The 18,181-nt window shown below is 36.9% G+C and overlaps 6 protein-coding genes across 8 annotated transcripts; 5 read left to right on the forward strand and 1 right to left on the reverse strand.

The window, feature by feature from the left end:
• The first annotated feature begins 131 nt into the window (after nucleotides 1-131).
• LOC18011604 (probable peroxygenase 3) lies at nucleotides 132-1,935 on the forward strand. The gene is made up of 6 exons (XM_006394978.2): nucleotides 132-476; nucleotides 728-877; nucleotides 972-1,057; nucleotides 1,179-1,273; nucleotides 1,361-1,486; nucleotides 1,570-1,935. The coding sequence occupies exons 1-6, from the start codon at nucleotides 368-370 to the stop codon at nucleotides 1,718-1,720; spliced, it is 717 nt and encodes a 238-aa protein (XP_006395040.1). The 5' UTR covers nucleotides 132-367; the 3' UTR covers nucleotides 1,721-1,935.
• Nucleotides 1,936-3,662: 1,727 nt separating this feature from the next.
• On the forward strand, nucleotides 3,663-5,458 carry LOC18011605 (rRNA-processing protein fcf2). Of its 2 annotated transcripts, none has more exons than XM_024151209.1 (6): nucleotides 3,663-3,754; nucleotides 4,075-4,332; nucleotides 4,424-4,484; nucleotides 4,582-4,659; nucleotides 4,769-4,881; nucleotides 5,248-5,458. In XM_024151209.1, the coding sequence occupies exons 2-6, from the start codon at nucleotides 4,097-4,099 to the stop codon at nucleotides 5,351-5,353; spliced, it is 594 nt and encodes a 197-aa protein (XP_024006977.1). In that variant the 5' UTR covers nucleotides 3,663-3,754; nucleotides 4,075-4,096; the 3' UTR covers nucleotides 5,354-5,458. The 2 variants fall into 2 exon arrangements, with proteins under 2 accessions (XP_024006977.1, XP_024006978.1); XM_024151210.1 differs by having other exon boundaries at nucleotides 3,695-3,778.
• Nucleotides 5,459-5,844: 386 nt separating this feature from the next.
• LOC18011977 (craniofacial development protein 1) lies at nucleotides 5,845-7,581 on the forward strand. The gene is made up of 5 exons (XM_006394980.2): nucleotides 5,845-5,894; nucleotides 6,027-6,205; nucleotides 6,298-6,486; nucleotides 6,760-7,186; nucleotides 7,283-7,581. Exons 2-4 carry the CDS (start codon nucleotides 6,029-6,031, stop codon nucleotides 7,141-7,143), a joined length of 750 nt encoding a protein of 249 aa, XP_006395042.1. The 5' UTR covers nucleotides 5,845-5,894; nucleotides 6,027-6,028; the 3' UTR covers nucleotides 7,144-7,186; nucleotides 7,283-7,581.
• Nucleotides 7,582-7,993: 412 nt separating this feature from the next.
• On the forward strand, nucleotides 7,994-9,560 carry LOC18012086. Its single transcript, XM_006394981.2, has 6 exons — nucleotides 7,994-8,165; nucleotides 8,246-8,326; nucleotides 8,421-8,549; nucleotides 8,764-8,826; nucleotides 8,951-9,075; nucleotides 9,163-9,560. Exons 1-6 carry the CDS (start codon nucleotides 8,070-8,072, stop codon nucleotides 9,344-9,346), a joined length of 678 nt encoding a protein of 225 aa, XP_006395043.1. The 5' UTR covers nucleotides 7,994-8,069; the 3' UTR covers nucleotides 9,347-9,560.
• A 1,289-nt stretch (nucleotides 9,561-10,849) lies between these two features.
• Nucleotides 10,850-12,474, forward strand: LOC18012087 (galactinol synthase 10). 2 transcript variants are annotated; one of them, XM_024151579.1, is made up of 4 exons: nucleotides 10,850-11,173; nucleotides 11,393-11,716; nucleotides 11,847-11,945; nucleotides 12,044-12,474. In XM_024151579.1, the coding sequence occupies exons 1-4, from the start codon at nucleotides 10,850-10,852 to the stop codon at nucleotides 12,260-12,262; spliced, it is 966 nt and encodes a 321-aa protein (XP_024007347.1). In that variant the 3' UTR covers nucleotides 12,263-12,474. The 2 variants fall into 2 exon arrangements, with proteins under 2 accessions (XP_024007347.1, XP_024007348.1); XM_024151580.1 differs by lacking the exon at nucleotides 12,044-12,474 and having other exon boundaries at nucleotides 11,834-11,899.
• A 312-nt stretch (nucleotides 12,475-12,786) lies between these two features.
• Nucleotides 12,787-15,094, reverse strand: LOC18012370 (30S ribosomal protein S1, chloroplastic). Its single transcript, XM_006394983.2, has 7 exons — nucleotides 14,687-15,094; nucleotides 14,201-14,476; nucleotides 14,042-14,122; nucleotides 13,653-13,934; nucleotides 13,467-13,577; nucleotides 13,295-13,381; nucleotides 12,787-13,020 (listed from the first exon to the last, which is right to left on the reverse strand). The coding sequence occupies exons 1-7, from the start codon at nucleotides 14,987-14,989 to the stop codon at nucleotides 12,910-12,912; spliced, it is 1,251 nt and encodes a 416-aa protein (XP_006395045.1). The 5' UTR covers nucleotides 14,990-15,094; the 3' UTR covers nucleotides 12,787-12,909.
• Nucleotides 15,095-18,181: the final 3,087 nt, after the last annotated feature.

The following is an 18,181-nucleotide window of genomic DNA, read 5'->3' on the forward strand; positions in this document are numbered from 1 at the left end:
GGAAAAAGACTATGATGCTCACATGATTGAAAGTATACATATATATATATTTATTTATTTATTTGATATTCGTGTTTGTGATATATAATAAGAAGGGATGATTTTGCTTACTCTATAGGAGAATGAAAAGAAGCAAAAATGGCTTAGTCACAGAAACACGTGGAAAGTCGAGCACGTGTCAACGAAGGGAAGGTGGTTGTTCAAGGCGAAGCAACTCCCGCGAGTTCTTTGGGAAACAGTTGCACTCTTCTCAGATCTGTTTATAAAAAGAAATAGCCTCTCCTGATCTGCACTCTCTCCACAAACTCCACCACACACAACCAGAGAGATCTAGAGAGAGAGAGAGAGAGAGAGATAATAGAGAGCGATGGCGACAGATGTAGGAGCAGAGTCTATTGCGACGGTGGCTGCGAAAGCTCCGGTCACGGCGGAGAGGAAGGTCCGGACTGATCTCGACGATCGTCTCCCCAAGCCATGTTCGTACATTTTTGTCTTTTTATCTCTTTTTTTTTTTTCCTTTTTTCCATTTCCGTATATATTTTTTTTGTTTCTTCTATTCTACGATACGGTTTGATTCCAGCGTTTTTTAGTTATTTAGTAGTAGTGGAAACTGATCGAAAATTTACGAAATTGGATTAAAATTGGTTAAATAATAATGGATCATTGGACTAGATTGGTTGTATCATTCATATATGTTTGTGAAATTGGTTTGATGGATTGAAAACAGATGTGCCTCGAGCGATGGTTGCACCAGACACGGAAAACGTTAACGGGACAAGGGGACACAAGCACCAGGACATGTCTGTTCTTCAGCAGCACGTAGCCTTCTTTGACCAGGACGGTGATGGTACCATCTACCCTTCCGAGACTTTCAAAGGTCTCTTTTAACAATCGAAGAAACAATCAAGAATCAAGAATATAAAGATCGTCGTGTTATTAAATAAATAACCCTACTTTCCTCTGTTTTGCAGGATTTAGAGCACTTGGTTTCAACGTTGTCTCTAGTTTCTTTCTAACACTCATCGTTCATCTTACCATGAGTTACGCCACATTGCCTGTAAGTTTCGTTCATCTTACTACTAGTATCTTTATCTCTTTTGGTTGGTTTCCTCAACATGTCTTCTCTGTTTTTTGACTCTCTCTCTTTCTCTCTCTCTATTAAAAAAAAAAAAAACAAGACTTGGATTCCTTCTTTTACCTTCCCGATTTACATCAGAAACATACACAGAGCCAAACATGGAAGCGACACCTCAACTTACGACACAGAAGGAAGGTTTGTCCCCCAATAAACCATTTGGCCATATATATGATGTTTACTTCTCTGGACTTGTTGTTGATTAGTAAATTTTGGAACTTTCAGGTACATTCCTGCAAATCTGGAGAACATGTTCAGCAAGTACGCACGTACCGTGCCTGACAAGCTAACTCGCCACGAGCTGTGGCAAATGACCGAAGCTAACCGAAATGCCTTCGATTTCTTTGGCTGGTCTGTATCCCATCTCTCTCTCTTTAATGGCCTCTCTCTCTCTCTCTCTCTCTCATTAATGGTGTGAGAATATATGGAAACAGGGCAGCGAGTAAAATGGAGTGGGGAGTACTCTACATACTGGCTAAGGACGAGAATGGTTACTTATCCAAAGAAGCAGTTAGGAGATGCTTCGATGGGAGCTTGTTCGAGTATTGCGCCAAGTCCAGAGCCTCTCCTAAAAAGGCAGACTGATTACTTTCTTTGCATGCAGTTAATTAGTCTCTTAAGTAAGTAAACTTTGTTAATTTAGTCTCCTAACCGAAGACAAACACGAATCAGATGGTAACTTTTTCATTTGCTACCTAAGTTTCTCATCTTTTCAATGCTTCTTTAAGTTTCTGTATGTTGCCAACTGTGTTGCTTGAATTATATTAATATGTGCTCAATATGTCAGTGTTTGGTTGATTTTCCACTCATATGCTTGATTTTTTTTGTTTCTTCCTCTAATTTAAAGTTTCCTTGTATATGTACTTTCTAGAATTTTAGGCCTAAGCAGAGAAAATTTTCAGAGCTCTATACGGTTGAGCATAAGGCGAATGCATAATAAGATTTCGAGATTTACATCCCTAGGAGACTTGTTCATTTGTTTGTTCCAGTATATGCTCTCAAGATACTCTTTGAGTTATTAGCGTTTGTATATTGATTTCTTTATGTTCCCAATTTTCTAAAAAAAAATAGATTAATGGCAGAGAATAAACATTTGTTCGGTCTTAAATGGGAACCAAATGAAGCTTCCAGGCTCATCTTTCTATTCGAAAACTGGTTCTAGTTCAAGCAAAGGAGGTGAGTGAAACGAAAGAACTTGAGTCTGGTAATAGTTTAATGGGATAATTATTGACCGTTGGTATGAGTTGCAGAAAAGCTTGAACGTTCAAAAAAGTTTGTTTGATTATTTTTGTTTTGTAAAGTTTGCGAGTGATTTGATATAACTTTTTTTTTTTTGTGTGTAAAACTTGAAATAGAGAATTAAGTCAATAGAATAGACATTAATCGATATGAAACTTGTCTAATTGGTCAGACCACACACCATTTTGGGTAGACAATGAAGTTTTCCTCTAAATTCTAAGCACTTTGAAGCTGAATGAAGTTTGTATCAAACACCAAACGTTTAGAGTATTTAGTATTTAGAGTTTCTGCGTTAGTAGAATATATAATACATGCCCAAAGCAAGCCTTGGCAATGGCAAATAGCCCTAAACTCCAATCAGAGATCATTCTTAAACTCCAAAAAGGAAACTGAAACTACGTACACGAAAGGGAAAAGGTCATTGCTCGATTATTTACCACTGGCCAAGATATCTCTCATTCTCAAGGCTAGCCAAGATAACTACCCGCAAAATGTGATGCGCGGATTAAGTTTTTATCAATAAAATTGATCAATAGAACTCAGAATTAATTTAGTTATTAAACTTATAGAAGCCCTAACCTTCATTTGCTTAGAGAATGTGCCACGCAGAAACATGTATTTGGCCATGATACAAGAATTAGGCCTGGGCACGGGACAAATACTTGCCATTTTTGGTATACTTGATACTTGACTTGCTCCGTTCAAATATCAAGATATTTATACTTGTACTTGACTTGTTAATATCAAGTACTTGCAATTTCAAGTACTTGCCAAATTTTTCATTATTTGCAAGTTACTTGGTTTGTCCCGTTACTTGTAAAAGTATAAATAGAATACTAAAAAAACTAAAATTTCGGGCCATATTTAATTAAAACCTATGATAATATTTAATATTTTGACCTTTAAGTTTTTGGAAAGCTTTAGATATTGAAGTCTGGCAACTTATTTATCTTTTGATAAGCAGACTTTTCTTTCCTTTTTTATGTTGTAATCGATGTGGAACAAAATTAAAAAAAAAATCAGAGATTTGAAACGAGTAACGGGTCAATAAGACCAAATAGTAACTTTTTTTTTAATATTTGATACTTGTCTTATACTTGCAAGTAATCTTCTTAAGATACTTGATACTCTACTTGATCAAAACAAGTACTTGGTTTTACGGGACAAGTACGGGTCAAGTAAGGAGTACGGGTCGAGTACCAAGTAATTGTGCCCAGCCCTAACAAGAATGACCTCTCCTGGGCAGAAACATTCTTAAATACAGTTTTATTTAAAACGGTGTCGTTTCACTCTGTGAGAATATAAAGCCCTAAAGTTTGCACGGACAAGACTGACCAAGAACTCTTCTTCCTCGGCCGTCGACGTTCTCCACAAATCCAGGTGCTCTTTTCTTCCTTTTACAAAGTAATCAACTTTACAATCTCTGGATTCATCTTCAAATTTTTAGAGGTCCGGAGATTCTATCGAAAGTCTTAATTTTCCGATTCCATATTTGATCGTCTCTTTTTTTTTTTTTTTTAATGTCAATTTAGTTGATACGAATATATCAATCATGGTGTCTCTTTAGGGTTCTTGCTCTGCATCCCTAGGAGACTTCTTCTTTTGTTTAGACTGCTAGGTGCTCTTAAAATACCTATTACCGTTTGTTTTAAATTTTTAAAAATTTCTGAACCTTTTTTTTTTAAATCACCTTGTCACAGAGACAAAGGCAATTTTAGATTAATGGCGGAGATTAAACCATTGATCGGTCTTAAATGGGAACCAAAGCTTCCAGGCTTGTCGTTAGATTCCAAAACTGGTTCCAGTTCAAGCAAAGTAGCTGAGCAGAGACACGAAAGCGGTTCTCTCTGGACTTCTAACTCAGAGCTCGTTGATGGACTTTGTCTTCCTCCTACTGATCCAAGGAAGATTAACAAGATGAGTAGAAAGAATCTCAAAGACTCCGCTGGACCAGACTGGTGACTTTGCGTTTTCACCAATTATTATATACCTTTTTTTGTTTTGTTTGATATTGAATTATCCTCACATTGTTCCTGCCACTGTGGATAGGTATGATATGCCGGCACCAACAATGACTCCCGAGTTGAAAAGGGATCTTCAGATGCTTAAGGTCATTGGTTTCTTTGCTTCTTCTTTCTTTTGATGTTGTTGTCCTCAGATTTTGGTTTCGAAGTCCTAACTCCAATCTAATTTTATATTTGCTTCAGTTGAGGAATGTATTGGATCCTTCCCAGCACTACAAGAGAGTTGTGTCCCGTTCAAAATTAGCTGAAAAATATTTCCAGGCAAGTCTCTGAGCTGCAAACTAGATCAAGACGAGAACTTTCTTTCTTTTTTTTGTCTCGGCCTCTGCATTACACTAACTCTTATCGTTTTCTTTGTTTCAAAAACCAGGTTGGCACAGTAATTGAACCATCTCAAGAGTTCTACGGGAGATTGACAAAGAAGAATAGAAAATCAACTCTTGCTGATGAGTTGGTGTCAGACCCCAAAACTGCTCAGTACCGGTAAGTTACATCCATTGTCTTCTAAGTAGCAGTGTTTAAGAATGCTTAGGTTCTCTATCATAAGAATGGAAAAATGCATGTCTTTTGAGACTAGGTGGTTGAAAAAACCTTTAGTTTGTGATACCACGAGTTAAAATGCATCTAAGTTGATAATGGAATTGAACCCGTGTTTGTTGAAGAAGTTGCATGGTGAGCCCTTGTAGATGTCCTGTTGGGTATATTTGTTTGTTTCGTATCTATGAATTGGGAAAATGTGGTATGTTTCTGTCAAAATTTTACGACAGGAATTTGGTTTCTTGAGAATTGATAGATGTTGACATGCGTTGGAACGTTTGCTAAGTGATTGTGTTGGTTGTGTTTTTACAGGAAGCGTAAAGTCAGGGAGATTGAAGAGAAGAACAGAGATGTTCAGAATAAGAAATGGAAGAGAAAGGGAAAAGACTCCAAGAGCGCAAAACATAGAAGGAACTGAATTTACATTTATTAGAATATGGTTGCAGTTTTGGTACACCTTACCTTTGTAATGACTGTTGTTGTTTTAAATTGATTGAATTTTAAGGTTTCGTTGGCAATCACCCACTTACAGGGGATATTTAACTTAATGAAAGAACCACAAAAGCACAGAAAGATTATCAATTCATGGTCTCATCCAACAAGTAGAAACATATACTATATTTTAAAAAATAATGCTCTTATTATAGAGTTTGGAAGTATTTATTTATACTAGAGATGAGAAAACGTAATAACACAATTTGTTATTGATGATGTGAATAATTCATCAACATTTTCGGATCCTTATTACCATTTGGTTTGTGATTTGTTAGCAATGAGCGGAGTTTCTGTAACATAGCTAAAAGTTTTGGGGGCTATTTGTGTTCTTTTAAATTATAGTGGTCAATTAATTAATATAAGAAAAAAGGGTTTCCTCATCAAACTTCTCGTCTCTTTTGTAGAGCTAAACGACGCCGTTCGTTGATTGATCGATTAGGGTTTTTGTCGGCCGGCAGTTTCAGGTAAGCTGTTTCTGTCCCTCTTCCACTCTATAATCCATGATATATGTAGTTTTGGTGATGTTAAAAGCCGTACAAAATATCCAGTGAGAGACGAACACTTGATTCAATTTCGTGTTCGTATCGTGAATCTAGGCATGGGGTCTCATGAGCAATCAGAGAAGAAATCGCCTGAGAAAAGTGGTTCGAGCATTGTGTCTAAGAAGGTCGCGGAGATCTGGGAGCGAATGAACGAGGGAGTACCAAATAAGCGATTCAATTTTGTCTCAAAGAGCTCAACCGCTTTGCCCGCGAAAAATTCAGCTAATAATAACGTGAGATTTATTTTTTTCTTCTTGCGTTCTGTTTTTGATTGTGATCTTTGTCTTCTGTGATTTCAAATGTTGTTGCTTTTTTCGATTCGCAGAACTGGAGAAGTTATCTTGGTGTGGATGCGAAGAAGAAGAAGAAGGATCAAGAAATTGTACAAAAGGAAGATAGTGTTTCGGATAATAGCTGTAGCGAGGAGGCTAAAAGCATTGCTGCAGCCGCTCTAGCAGCTGTCAGAAACGCAACCGCAACCGCTGCAGCTGCTTCGAGCCGAGGCAAGATTGAGGTCAGTAAAAGCTTTACCTTTTGTTTTGTTTTGTGTGTGTTTTGGTTCGGTGTAGTTAGAAACTAAGATCTCTCAGCTGACAGGAACTAGGAAGATGGATTGTGTAGGACTAAAATCTCTGTCTCTAGTTAGTATAAAGCTTGCTTTTTTTTTGCCTCTGTAATGTTAGAATCTAAGACCTCGCAGCTGTTTGGAATTAGGAAGATGTGTTGTGTAGGACTAAACCTTGGTAATATGTAAATTGAGCATTCATTTGGTTGATGCATATCTTAGATAACGGAGGTCAAAGACTTTGCGGGTCAAGAAGTCGAAGTAAAGCGGTTAGTGGAAGCGGATTCGAAGGAAGCATTAGAGAAGGGAAACAAAGGGTCTTCCTCTGCTTCCTCCTCGGCCGCAACGACTTCAGCGGTTGATGCGGTTCTCGAGCAGATAAAGAAGAAACAGAAGCTGAGCGTTCTGGACAAGACGAAAAAAGATTGGGGAGAGTACAAGGAGGAAAACAAAGGCGTTGAAGACGAGCTAGATAAGTACAAGAAGAGCTCGGACAAGTACTTGGACAAAGTTTCGTTCTTGGAGAGAGCTGATTACAGACAGTTTGAGAAAGAGAGAGACGCTCGTTTAGCTCTTCAGTCCAAGAGAAGACACGATGAGGCCTGAATGTGAGAGACTCTTTTAGCGTTCTTCTTCTTCTTCGTCTGCTGTAAGTATTCTTGTTTTTTTTTTTTGGTATTTAGGGAAGTGATCTAACGAAACCTTATAGCCGTTTTGCTAAGTGATTTTATTAAATTCTTTGCAGTCTCTAAACCGAGTTTTGATCTGCTTCATTGATTCGGTGGTTTTCATCTCCGGCTTGAGTGCGTGCTGAAGAATGAAGATCACCCTCTCTTTAGGCTATGGACAATGAGATGGCTACAAGCCAAGGATTCTGTTTCTAACCATATGTTACATCAAATGAAACATCGTTGTGATTGCATTCTCGGTTTTTTGCTTTCGTTCGATTATTCAAAAGCGTAGGAGTGCTCTTGTAAGTAATTGATTTTTCTTGTTTAGTCTTTATCAAGAATGCTTTTAATAAAAATCATTTGAGTTCGATGATTCTCAAGATGCTCTCATGGTATTGCCTGAAAATAATATGCCAGAATTTACTACCCTCCCTCTTTATTTTAAGGAGACCTTGTCCGTTTCATAAGTTTTACGATATGAAATCAATATGTTTCTGTACACTAATCTAATCCAATTTAGATTGGATTATATAATCAAACTAGATTTCATATGGAACTTTGCATATTTAGAAAAATGTTTTATTATTCACCAATGAAGAAAACCTAAAAAAGGTTTGTCAAAACTTATTACTATAGTCGTACGTCTTATCCCTTGTAACTTTTATAATGTCTGTCGACTTAATGACATCTTGCTCCTTTGATATTGGGTAATTTCTTGTATTGCTTTAGATTAGGTTGTAAACTTTCTCATTGGGTATAAAATCTTAACATAATTAAAGCAAAAAATATATAAAAAAATTTGTTGTTGTCATTTTCATTTGAGAGTATCGCCGAAGCTTGTCGAGAGAGAGAGAGAGAGAGATGGATTCATCGGCGTCGTTTGTAGGGAACAGATATTGGGTCCTCCGACACGGCAAGAGCATTCCCAACGAGAGAGGCCTCATCGTCTCTTCCATGGTACGCTTTTCTACTCCTCCTCCTCGATCCTCCTTCTTCTTCTTCCTTCAATCGTCGCTTGTAAATTGATGTAATTGCAGGAAAATGGTGTGCTTTCAGAGTACCAATTAGCTCCTGATGGTATGGCTCAGGCTCAGCTCGCTGGCGAATCGTTCCTTAAGGTAAATTCAATTTCTTTATCATATATACAGACTCAACACTCTCTCATGCGCTTGCTTCATGAGGAGTTCTTGTATGTGTAATCCTCATGTGCAGCAACTCAAGGAGAGTAACATATCACTGGAAAAGGTCCGCATTCGCTACTCGCCCTTCTCCAGAACCACTCACACCGCAAGGATTGTCGCTCAGGTCCTCAATCTCCCTTTTGATACTCCTCACTGCAAGGTACTCTCTTTTTCCCTCCCCTTTCACATGCTTTCTTATTACAAAACCTTATTACAAATTGTATCTCGATCCATTTACTGTTGCTCTACGTTATAATGTCCAACTTGCATATGGGTCCTCATAGTCTACAGTGTTGACCCTGCTTTTCCCTTGCACAAACTATGTTTTTCTCTCTAAGCTCTCCTCGTTGATTCAATTGATAATTGCTAACCAGATGATGGAAGCTCTGCGAGAACGTTATTTCGGACCTACATTTGAGCTCAAGTCACATGACAAGGTGCGTGGTTTACTTATAGTCTCACTTACTTCCCTTGGAGATAGAGCATAGAAACGGAGGGTGACATACCCTTTTCATCTCAAAGTTTGTTTTTTTTTTTTTTTTTTTTTTCTGATTGCCATAGTACCAAGAGATATGGGATCTTGATGAGAAAGATCCATATATGAGACCACAAGGAGGAGAAAGTGTTGATGATGTTGTGTCCAGACTTGCCACTGCCATTGAATCCATGGAAGCTGAATATCAAGGGTAAGATCATAATAATAAAAAATGCTTTCTTCTTCTACACCCCAAGCTAAAAGGAATAAGTGTGTGTTCATTGTAAATTTCCCTCAGATGCGCAATTTTGGTGGTGAGTCATGGAGATCCTCTGCAGATGTTGCAGAACATTTTCCATTCAGCAAAGCAACAACGAGGAGATGGTTTAGCAGAGATCATTCAGAAGGGCAGAGTTGCTTCTGTCTTGTCACAGCACCGCAAGTTTGCTTTGCTCACCGGGGAACTCCGACCCCTCGTCTGAATTTGGCAATCTTCATATTGAAGCAAGCTTACTATATTAAAAAAAAAAAAAAAGTATTCAACTTTGGCATTGTTTTGTTGCCAGTTCTTATCTGGCAATGACATTCTTGCAGTTACTTGATTTGGGATAAGCTATTATGACATCATTTTGTTAAGCGGACCATGAAGGGTTATTCTTCTGTGATAAGAAACCATACTTAATTTGTATCTTTGTTGGTCTCTCTCTGTCCCTAGACTTTGTAGCAGTTTCTGAGGGGATATCATCACCTTCATTGCAGAGTCCAAACCGGTTCCGGTTTGCTTGATTAATTCTGTTTTTTTCTTTCATTTCTTTTCTTTGTTTTTTCTCCGGATTGAAGAATGAAAAAGATCACCCTCTCTTTAGGCCATGGACAAATAAATGGGCTTTCAAGCATAACTTTAGAAGCCCAAGTTTGTGATTGCAATCCTCTCCGTGTTTTGTTTTTGGTCCTATTAACAAAACCTTAACAATGCTCTCGTGAATTTTGTTTTCTTGCTACTAGTAGAGTTTCTTTTCTTTTTTCGTTAAAGTAGTAGAGTTTCTTTTCTTTCTTTAGTTTCTTCTTAATCTAAGATATATGAGCTTATATTAATTCCAAAGATATTGTGAATCCAGAAATATTAGCGAACCTCATTTGGCCAAAAGTATTAAGCGCTGAAAGAGGATTGTGCCTGGGACTAGAGGTTGCTTTTCCAAGTGAAGGAGTTAACCAAAAATATACAAAAGCTTGAAATAGATATGCCAGACTCTCAAGTTAAGCAGGATTTCGCATTAGTAATTTAGTAGAAACAGTCAAATTGCAATCATGTAATCTCAATAAGCAATATGTGTATATTATTAGACTTAGAAAACAATACTAGCAGCATTTTCTCTTTTTCTTACAATATGATTGAATATAGCGCTGAAATCACGTTGTGGAAACATAAATGTTCACGATTTGCAGGATTTTTTGAAATAGAATATTTTTTGAGATTCCATACCAAATCATATATACTCATGTACTAGGAAACTTTCGTCCATTAATTTTTCGGATAGACTAACGCTATCTTGAAAATAAATATTCTATATACTATACTCTAATAGAGTTTACAAACACAAGGCATATACCATATGTATATCAAACATTTAATCCACCGATCTAATCCACATGCGGTTTTTAGACATAGATCAAATATTCGTATTTCCATATTTAGTACGATTCTAGATTCAATCATCTCCAATATCTCAATCTTGGCATACAAGAATCGGATCATCGCATTAAAAAACGTTACTGAAGAATGAAACCCCACAAAATGAAATCCAAAATTAATTATCTTTCTCATTTAATCACCCTCTCTCACACTCTCCCCCTTAATATATAAATGTAAGATCGAGGCCCTCTCAATCTCTCACCCACTTTTATTACCGCAAGTAAGAACAAACAAAAAAAGAGTTCATATCCTAAAGAGACTTAATATTTCTTTTTTTTCCTAATCGTTTGAGATGGCACCAACAACAAAGATGGCCGTTGAGATGAAGAGAGAAGCAAGTCCTAACGTCGGGAAAAGGGCTTACGTCACTTTCCTAGCTGGAAACCAAGACTATTGGATGGGTGTGGTTGGTCTGGCCAAGGGACTTCGTAAGGTTAAATCGGCTTATCCTCTTGTTGTGGCGATTCTCCCTGACGTGCCGGAGGAACACCGTCAAATCTTGGTTGCTCAGGGATGCATCGTCCGTGAAATCGAGCCTGTCGTCCCGCCGGAAAACCAAGTCGGTTATGCCATGGCTTATTACGTCATCAACTACTCCAAGCTTCGTATTTGGGAGGTAAAATCTTGCTTACTATATTTATGTATATATGCATGTTTCATATGACCGAAAATTAATTGTCACGTGTTGAAAGTTAATAATTAGGTTTTATATAGCCACGTGCCATGAATCTTGAATTAACATTGCATATTCATATCAAGATATTTTGAATGTTTTTTTATGCATATGAATTTTAACCATTATCAATTAAAAACCAAATATAAATTATAAATGCAGTTTGTGGAGTATGAGAAGATGATATATCTAGATGGAGACATACAAGTGTTTGGTAACATCGATCATCTATTCGATTCACCTTCCGGTTACTTGTATGCCGTCAGAGACTGTTTTTGCGAGGGAAGCTGGTCCAAAACTCCTCAGTACAAGATCGGTTATTGCCAACAGTCACCGGAAAAAGTGACGTGGCCGGTGGACAGTCTCGGTCCTCCGCCTCCGGCTTACTTCAACGCTGGTATGTTGGTTTTCGAACCGAGTCTTGTCACATACGAGGATATTCTTCAAGTTGTTAAAGTCACTGCTCCAACTTCTTTTGCTGAACAGGTCCGATTTTATTTTCTTTTTCATTTTTTCATTATTTGATTTGAGTTTTCATTTCTGTTACAACTCTGATAATAATGTTTTTTTTGGGGGGTAGGATTTTTTGAATATGTACTTCAGAGACATTTACAAGCCAATCCCTACGACCTACAACCTCGTCTTGGCTATGCTTTGGCGTCATCCTGAGCACGTTGACCTTGACCAAATCAATGTTGTTCACTACTGTGCTAAAGTATGTTTTATTTTTTTTCTTTCAATTTTTCTTGACATGTTTTGATATATATATTTTTTTGTTACTATATTTTTATATTTATAAATCAATTTTTATAGGGTTCGAAGCCTTGGAGATTCGCTGGAGCTGAAGAGCATATGGATCGAGAAGACATCAAGATGTTGGTGAAGAAATGGTGGGAGATTTACGAAGATTCGAGCTTGGACTACAAGAACTTTGTCGAAACTGAGTCAAAGCTTAACCCGATCATTGCAGCCTTAGCCTCCAAAGAATCCGCCGGAGATGGCCTCACCAACCTCGCTCCCTCCGCCGCATAACCAACCGTGGAGGCTATTCTGTCTCTTTCGTTTTTTTGTTTATCCAAGGTTTAGCTATATATATATATATAATTTTAGAATAATTATATATAGCAGCCTATTTTCATGTTTTATGTTTGTGAGATTGTGTGGTTGGCCTTAGTGTTTTGTCAAAGTAATAACCTCGGCCACCCTTTGTATCTCATTTTCCTTTTATCATTTACCAATAATAAGAATGCTTTCATTTGAATAATTCTCTTCGTTTTGTTTTGTTTTTTTCTTTTTGCAAAACCAGCTTAATACAAGAAAAGTAGCAAATGATTGAGACATGAATTAAGAGGAGTGTTACTTCTCGAGAATGTATCACAGCGCCTCTATATTGTTTTTGAAATTTAGATTTCATGAACAGAATACAAACTCTGGTTTAAAAACTCTTGTGTCAATTAAGACCGAATTAGTAAGAAAAAAAAAACCCATCTTAGGCCAGGTTGTGATAGGTTCGGGTCGGTTATGATCGGGCAAACCGTTCTCTGATGAACTTTGGACATTGCAATAGAAATATCGATTACTAAAAAAAAAATACACACACACAGGAGTTATTGCATATTACATGAAGCTCAAGGATGTGTTTTTGTCTATGAAAATGTTAAAAAAAAAACAGCTTGATTCTAAAGATCAGCCGCGGGAGGAACGTCGTCAACGGTGAGATCTACGCCATCATCTGGCAAATCAGATCCGAGTGGTCCAAGTATCCCTTCAGAACTCAGCGTCAGTCCACTCTGCTCAAAACATACACCAACATTAACTTATTATCCTCCACCAAAACCAAAGCTTCTCTGGTCATCTCCGGAACCAAACCCCAACAACATAATTCTTGAAAATAACCAATGGTGGTTATGAACTAAAAAAGAACCACTTTTCAAGAACTCATTTGTCGTGGTCAGTGAGGCCGTTAAATGCAGTCCAAGATGATTACTATTTATGTACACTAGCTTGTTGGAGCTTAAGTGCATCTGATAAAACTTGGAGATCAGGCAAGTGGATAAATCATACCTCAGGTTGGAAGCGAAGCATGTCTGCACGAGCCATAGCTTCTGCTTGGGCGATTCTCTGTCTGAACGTCTGAGCCATCTCCTCAGCCTTGAGACAACAGAAATGTAGAAAACAGGAATGAGACCAAAGAGGGAAGAGAGAGAGAGAGTAATGTCAGTGCATATAGTGTTACCTTCTCGAAAACAAGTTTTGGGTTGCGAATCATATCACCGGGTGTTGGCTCCAGCTTCTTGGTGGAGAGACTTACTCTTCCTCTGTCACGGTCGTGGCTCAGTATCATAACCTGTAAGCATTACAAGTTAGGTGCTGTTTCTCTAACATCCGAATCAAAAAGTTTTTAAGAATATCCGTGGTAGACCTTAAGAGTGTCACCGGGCTGAAGAACAGTTGCGATATCTGAGACACGGTCATGACTGATCTGACTGACATGGAGAAGCCCATTGATTCCGCCAATGTCGATGAAGGCACCATAGGGTTTCAAACTCTGAACAACTCCGAGGACCACAGATCCAATTCCAAGCTGAGCCTGGCTGTCTGCTACAGCTTTACGGTTGCTGAGGACAAGCTTTGTTTGTTCCTCATCAACCTCCACAAATTTGAGAGGTATTTCTTTATCCAGAAGCTCTTCAGCTGCTGCTTTCTGCCAAATAAACGTAGAAAAAACACATCATTAATCAGGTTGTATTTTTGTCTTAAAAGCAACCAAGATTCCGGCTAATCTTAAACAGCTCTGAGACAACTACTAACCGATGATATTTGCGAAAATGGCACAAATCCACGAAGACCCTCCACTAGAGCCACCAATCCACCTTTGTTAGCACCAATAACCTACGCATATTAATCCAACTGCTGAGATTGTAACCAGAGAGAGAGACCACAAGAGCAGCAAAGAAGTTCCAAACTTACCTTAGCCTTGACAATGACATCCTCAGCCTGAAGCTGCCTGCATCTTTCCCAAGCAAGTTCGTATTGGATCATCCTTAAGCTCAATAGCAAGCTGTCGTCATTTTCGTTTTCACCAATGATGACAAACTCTTCTACCATACCAGGAACTATTCCGGCTTCTTCCACATGCTTGATTCTATGAATGCACGCTTGTTCAACTGACAAGTAAGCCGATGACTTTGCAGAAATGTCAACTAATGCACCATTTGCCTCAGTCTTGAACACCGTTCCTTTCACCTGAACAATGCCATTACCACAAATGATTCAGAACCAACATTTTCGTATAGAACAACAGATTAAAGAAGAAACCTTTACTCAATATAAAGAAATATCACAAATTTTCTTAATAGAACAACAGATTAAAGCTTCAATTTCGAAATTTTCTCAAATTCCACAAAATTAGAACGGAGAATAAAAATGAATTAATAGAAAAAAGATGAGACAAACCCTAGTTCCGATCTCGGAATTGAAGTCGTATTGTTCAATAGCAGCTGCGAAATCGTCGACAGTGAAAGCGACACCTTCCATGGGAGCAGTTCTGCATCGCTCGTAAGCGTCCTCGAACATCTTCTTCAGCTCGAGCCGCTCTTTAGTCTGCCCGCTAGACATCGCAACCGCCGCGACAATCGTCGGAGAAACGGAGGCGGATTTGTTCTGGGGAAAGTTCTTCGAGGCTCTCCTCGACAACCTAGAAGAGGAAGAGAGTGGAGAGCATCTCAACCCCGTGAATTGCTGAGCCAAAGACGCCATTTTTTTCCTGCACTCGAAGAGTCTCACTCACTCCACTCACAGAGTTTTTATCTGTTCTCTTCTATGGCTCTTCCTGCGTTTTATCGCCGGGCTTAGATAAGGGAGATTACAAAAGGAATAGAGATGATGATCTGGACTTGGGGACATTTTTTCAATTTGATCGGACGGTCGAAACAACTGCTACACTTTGCATTGACACTACATGCCGTTTATTAACTATTTAAAACAGCGTGACGTTCGTGCCATTGGCTAGTAATAAGAAGAAATGCCTACACCTGACACAGTGTGTCGTTTAACGGATGTATACAAGCACCGCGCGACGTTTAACCACACAAAACATCAAGATTGATAATTTTTGGGTTATACTTGCAGAATTTTACAGTCCTTTACAGAAGAATGACTTTTTTTCCTAATTTCTAATGCCTCTGTACATCATCCATATTCCATATTATCATATGATTTTTATCCTCATTTATAAGATAATATAATAATATTAATTGGGCCAAATTTATATGTAGATTATGAGATTTTAAGTCAGAGATGAATTATTTATATCTGGAGAAATTAGGTAAAATAACCATCAAAAGAAACTTTAATTAAGTGTGTAACAATTAAACCAAAATAATGCATATTTTTCAATAAATATTCATTCTCTTCTCTCCTTTTCTTGCGATTTTATTATAAAAAAAAATTCTACGACGAATACAAAATAAGCAATGAGTAGTTGTGGTTCTAGTTGGTTCCTTTGCAAATGTGCCATCTAACGATGCCCACAAGTATACTTTGGCACAATGTTTAATGTTTCACCAGTTGGCCTAATCACATAACTTACATCAAACCATTCTTTCTCTAAAAAAGTACTTTTCATTATTCAGATTATGATGTTCACCCACCAATTAGAATAAGAGTACAATCCTTAGAAGAAAAAGATTATCATAGTTATAAGTGGCCACGTCTTAGATATGCTAAATATAGTTGGCTTCAATATTTTTATATGAAAACTAAAGAAGATTGATCATTAGTCATAAAATCTAACCGGTAAGTCCTTTTATATACAGTATCTCTAACGTCAATATGGTGTATGATATCTAACAAGATTGATCATCTGTCATAAAACAGAGTTTTCCTAGAGTCTACGTTATTTGATATTTGCCATATATGAAGAATCTTTCAGATTCCTCCAACTTCCAATTTTACGGACAATCGTTAACTTTGTTGACCATGAAAATTTACTATTTTCTTAACCATTAATTGTGGATGTAAGCCTGTAACTATGCTATTCGAATAATGCCATTTTTCTTCTGTTGGAGATTTGAGTTCTGAAAATGACTTTTATATTGTAGTACCCTATTTAAAGAAGCTTGCAAATGATATTTTAACAGGTAATTTTATAATTGCATTGATTCTTCAGAATAATTAAAGAGGTCGGAAGCTTCGCAAAAGATTAAACGATGCGTGTTAGACCTCATGGTTTAGATTATAAAATTAGAATAGATAATTAAGATTTAAGATTAGTGTCGTTTGTAACAATCATTATTAGACACTTCTAGGAAAAGAAAATTCTCAATATAAATTAAATAGAAGTAATCAATAACGACGCCATGTATTTTGGTTGTGTGTACGTGTCTAATTGCTAGACCAGATATCTCGGTCGTCCCGAATTAACATAAAGCTGAACACACATTTTTGTTCTCCTAAGGTATTGATTAATAATGTTGAGCTATGATGATTAAATGAAGTTTAACCATTCATCTGCAATATATTGAAAAAAAAAAACTCTTTTGGTGAAACTAGATCCGGTAATCTCTAATCACTTCTTAATTTGTTGAATTAATATTTCTAAAGCTCTCCATATATATATATATATGTATATATATACATATATATATATGTATATATAAACTTTAGCCTTCCAAAGAGCATTGGACGACCATGTCATTACGTCACATTTTCATATATTTTGGTGAAAACCACTCTGTCGCATTTTGAGTACTGCGGTATAGTATCGCAAATTATATGAAAACATCGAGTTCTTATTAATTAATACTGTCATAACTCTTGTCCAAAACACCAAATCATGTGCATTCTGGTTTTATGTAGATGGTAAACAAATACGCGCAACAAGGTGTAGGGGTCGACTTATTTTTTCACGAAAAGTAGTCCAAACCTCATTAATGCAATCATTTCATAAAATATTCATACTAACTAGTTAGGGATAAGAAAAATGGGTGGATAACGGCACTGTTTTTAATTCGATTAGGATAACTTACGCATAATCGGGAGCTACAAGAAGGTGAAATTTAATACCTAAATATACTTTTATCAATTTTAAAATTTCGAAGCTATTCGAATTATTATGACAGACAAAAAGTAAGGGTTGATTAGTTTTGGTTACAATGGATCATTAACGCCGAACGACATAATAAGAATGATTGTAAGTTTTCCGAAATTTACAATGTCTCCATAAGGGAGGCGAGAAAAAACAAAGCAATAAAGATCAAGGTTTAAAAAAAAAAAAAAGAATGATTGAAAGTTTTCCGAAATTTAGTGTATTTTTACTTATTTCAACACATTCTATTTTTTTGTTAAAAAATATTAAAACACTCTTTTTACAAAATTATTTCTCATTATAAAGTTAAAAAAAAAAATCTGAAAACTCCATGCAAATCTGAAAACATTATGGGAAAATGGAACTTATATGATAAGCCAATAAATTTTACTGTTTATCGCGACATTTAATCAAGGTTTAGACTGATACTCAAGAAAGTTTTGGTTTGAGGTCTGGTTAGTCTAAACCACGTAGCTAGTAACGGAGCTCCGATAGATAAGGAGGGTCTGTCACAAAATCAGAAAGATGTCCTGCAATGAAGAAGTATCGTCTCGTAATGTGGTTTACTTCAAAAGATTACTTAACATACGTTAACATTAATTTCCTAAAATATTTAGATGCACCTCATTGGTATGTTGGCTAAACGAATTTTAGTTTTTTTTTTATGGGAAGGGAGAAGTGGAGAAGTGTAATACGCATGTGAAAAATATTAAATGCTTTCGCGTAAAATTATACATATATAATTGACAACTTGTTTGAAATTGGAAAAAAGTGCATACTTGTTTTTATAAAGAATACGAAGTCACACAACTAACAAATACTCCTATAAATCAAGAAGTATAATTACAATTTACACGCAGGGA

The sequence above is a fragment of the Eutrema salsugineum genome, unplaced genomic scaffold (assembly GCF_000478725.1).
Source record: "Eutrema salsugineum unplaced genomic scaffold, Eutsalg1_0 scaffold_6, whole genome shotgun sequence".
In the NCBI taxonomy this organism is placed as follows: domain Eukaryota; kingdom Viridiplantae; phylum Streptophyta; class Magnoliopsida; order Brassicales; family Brassicaceae; genus Eutrema; species Eutrema salsugineum.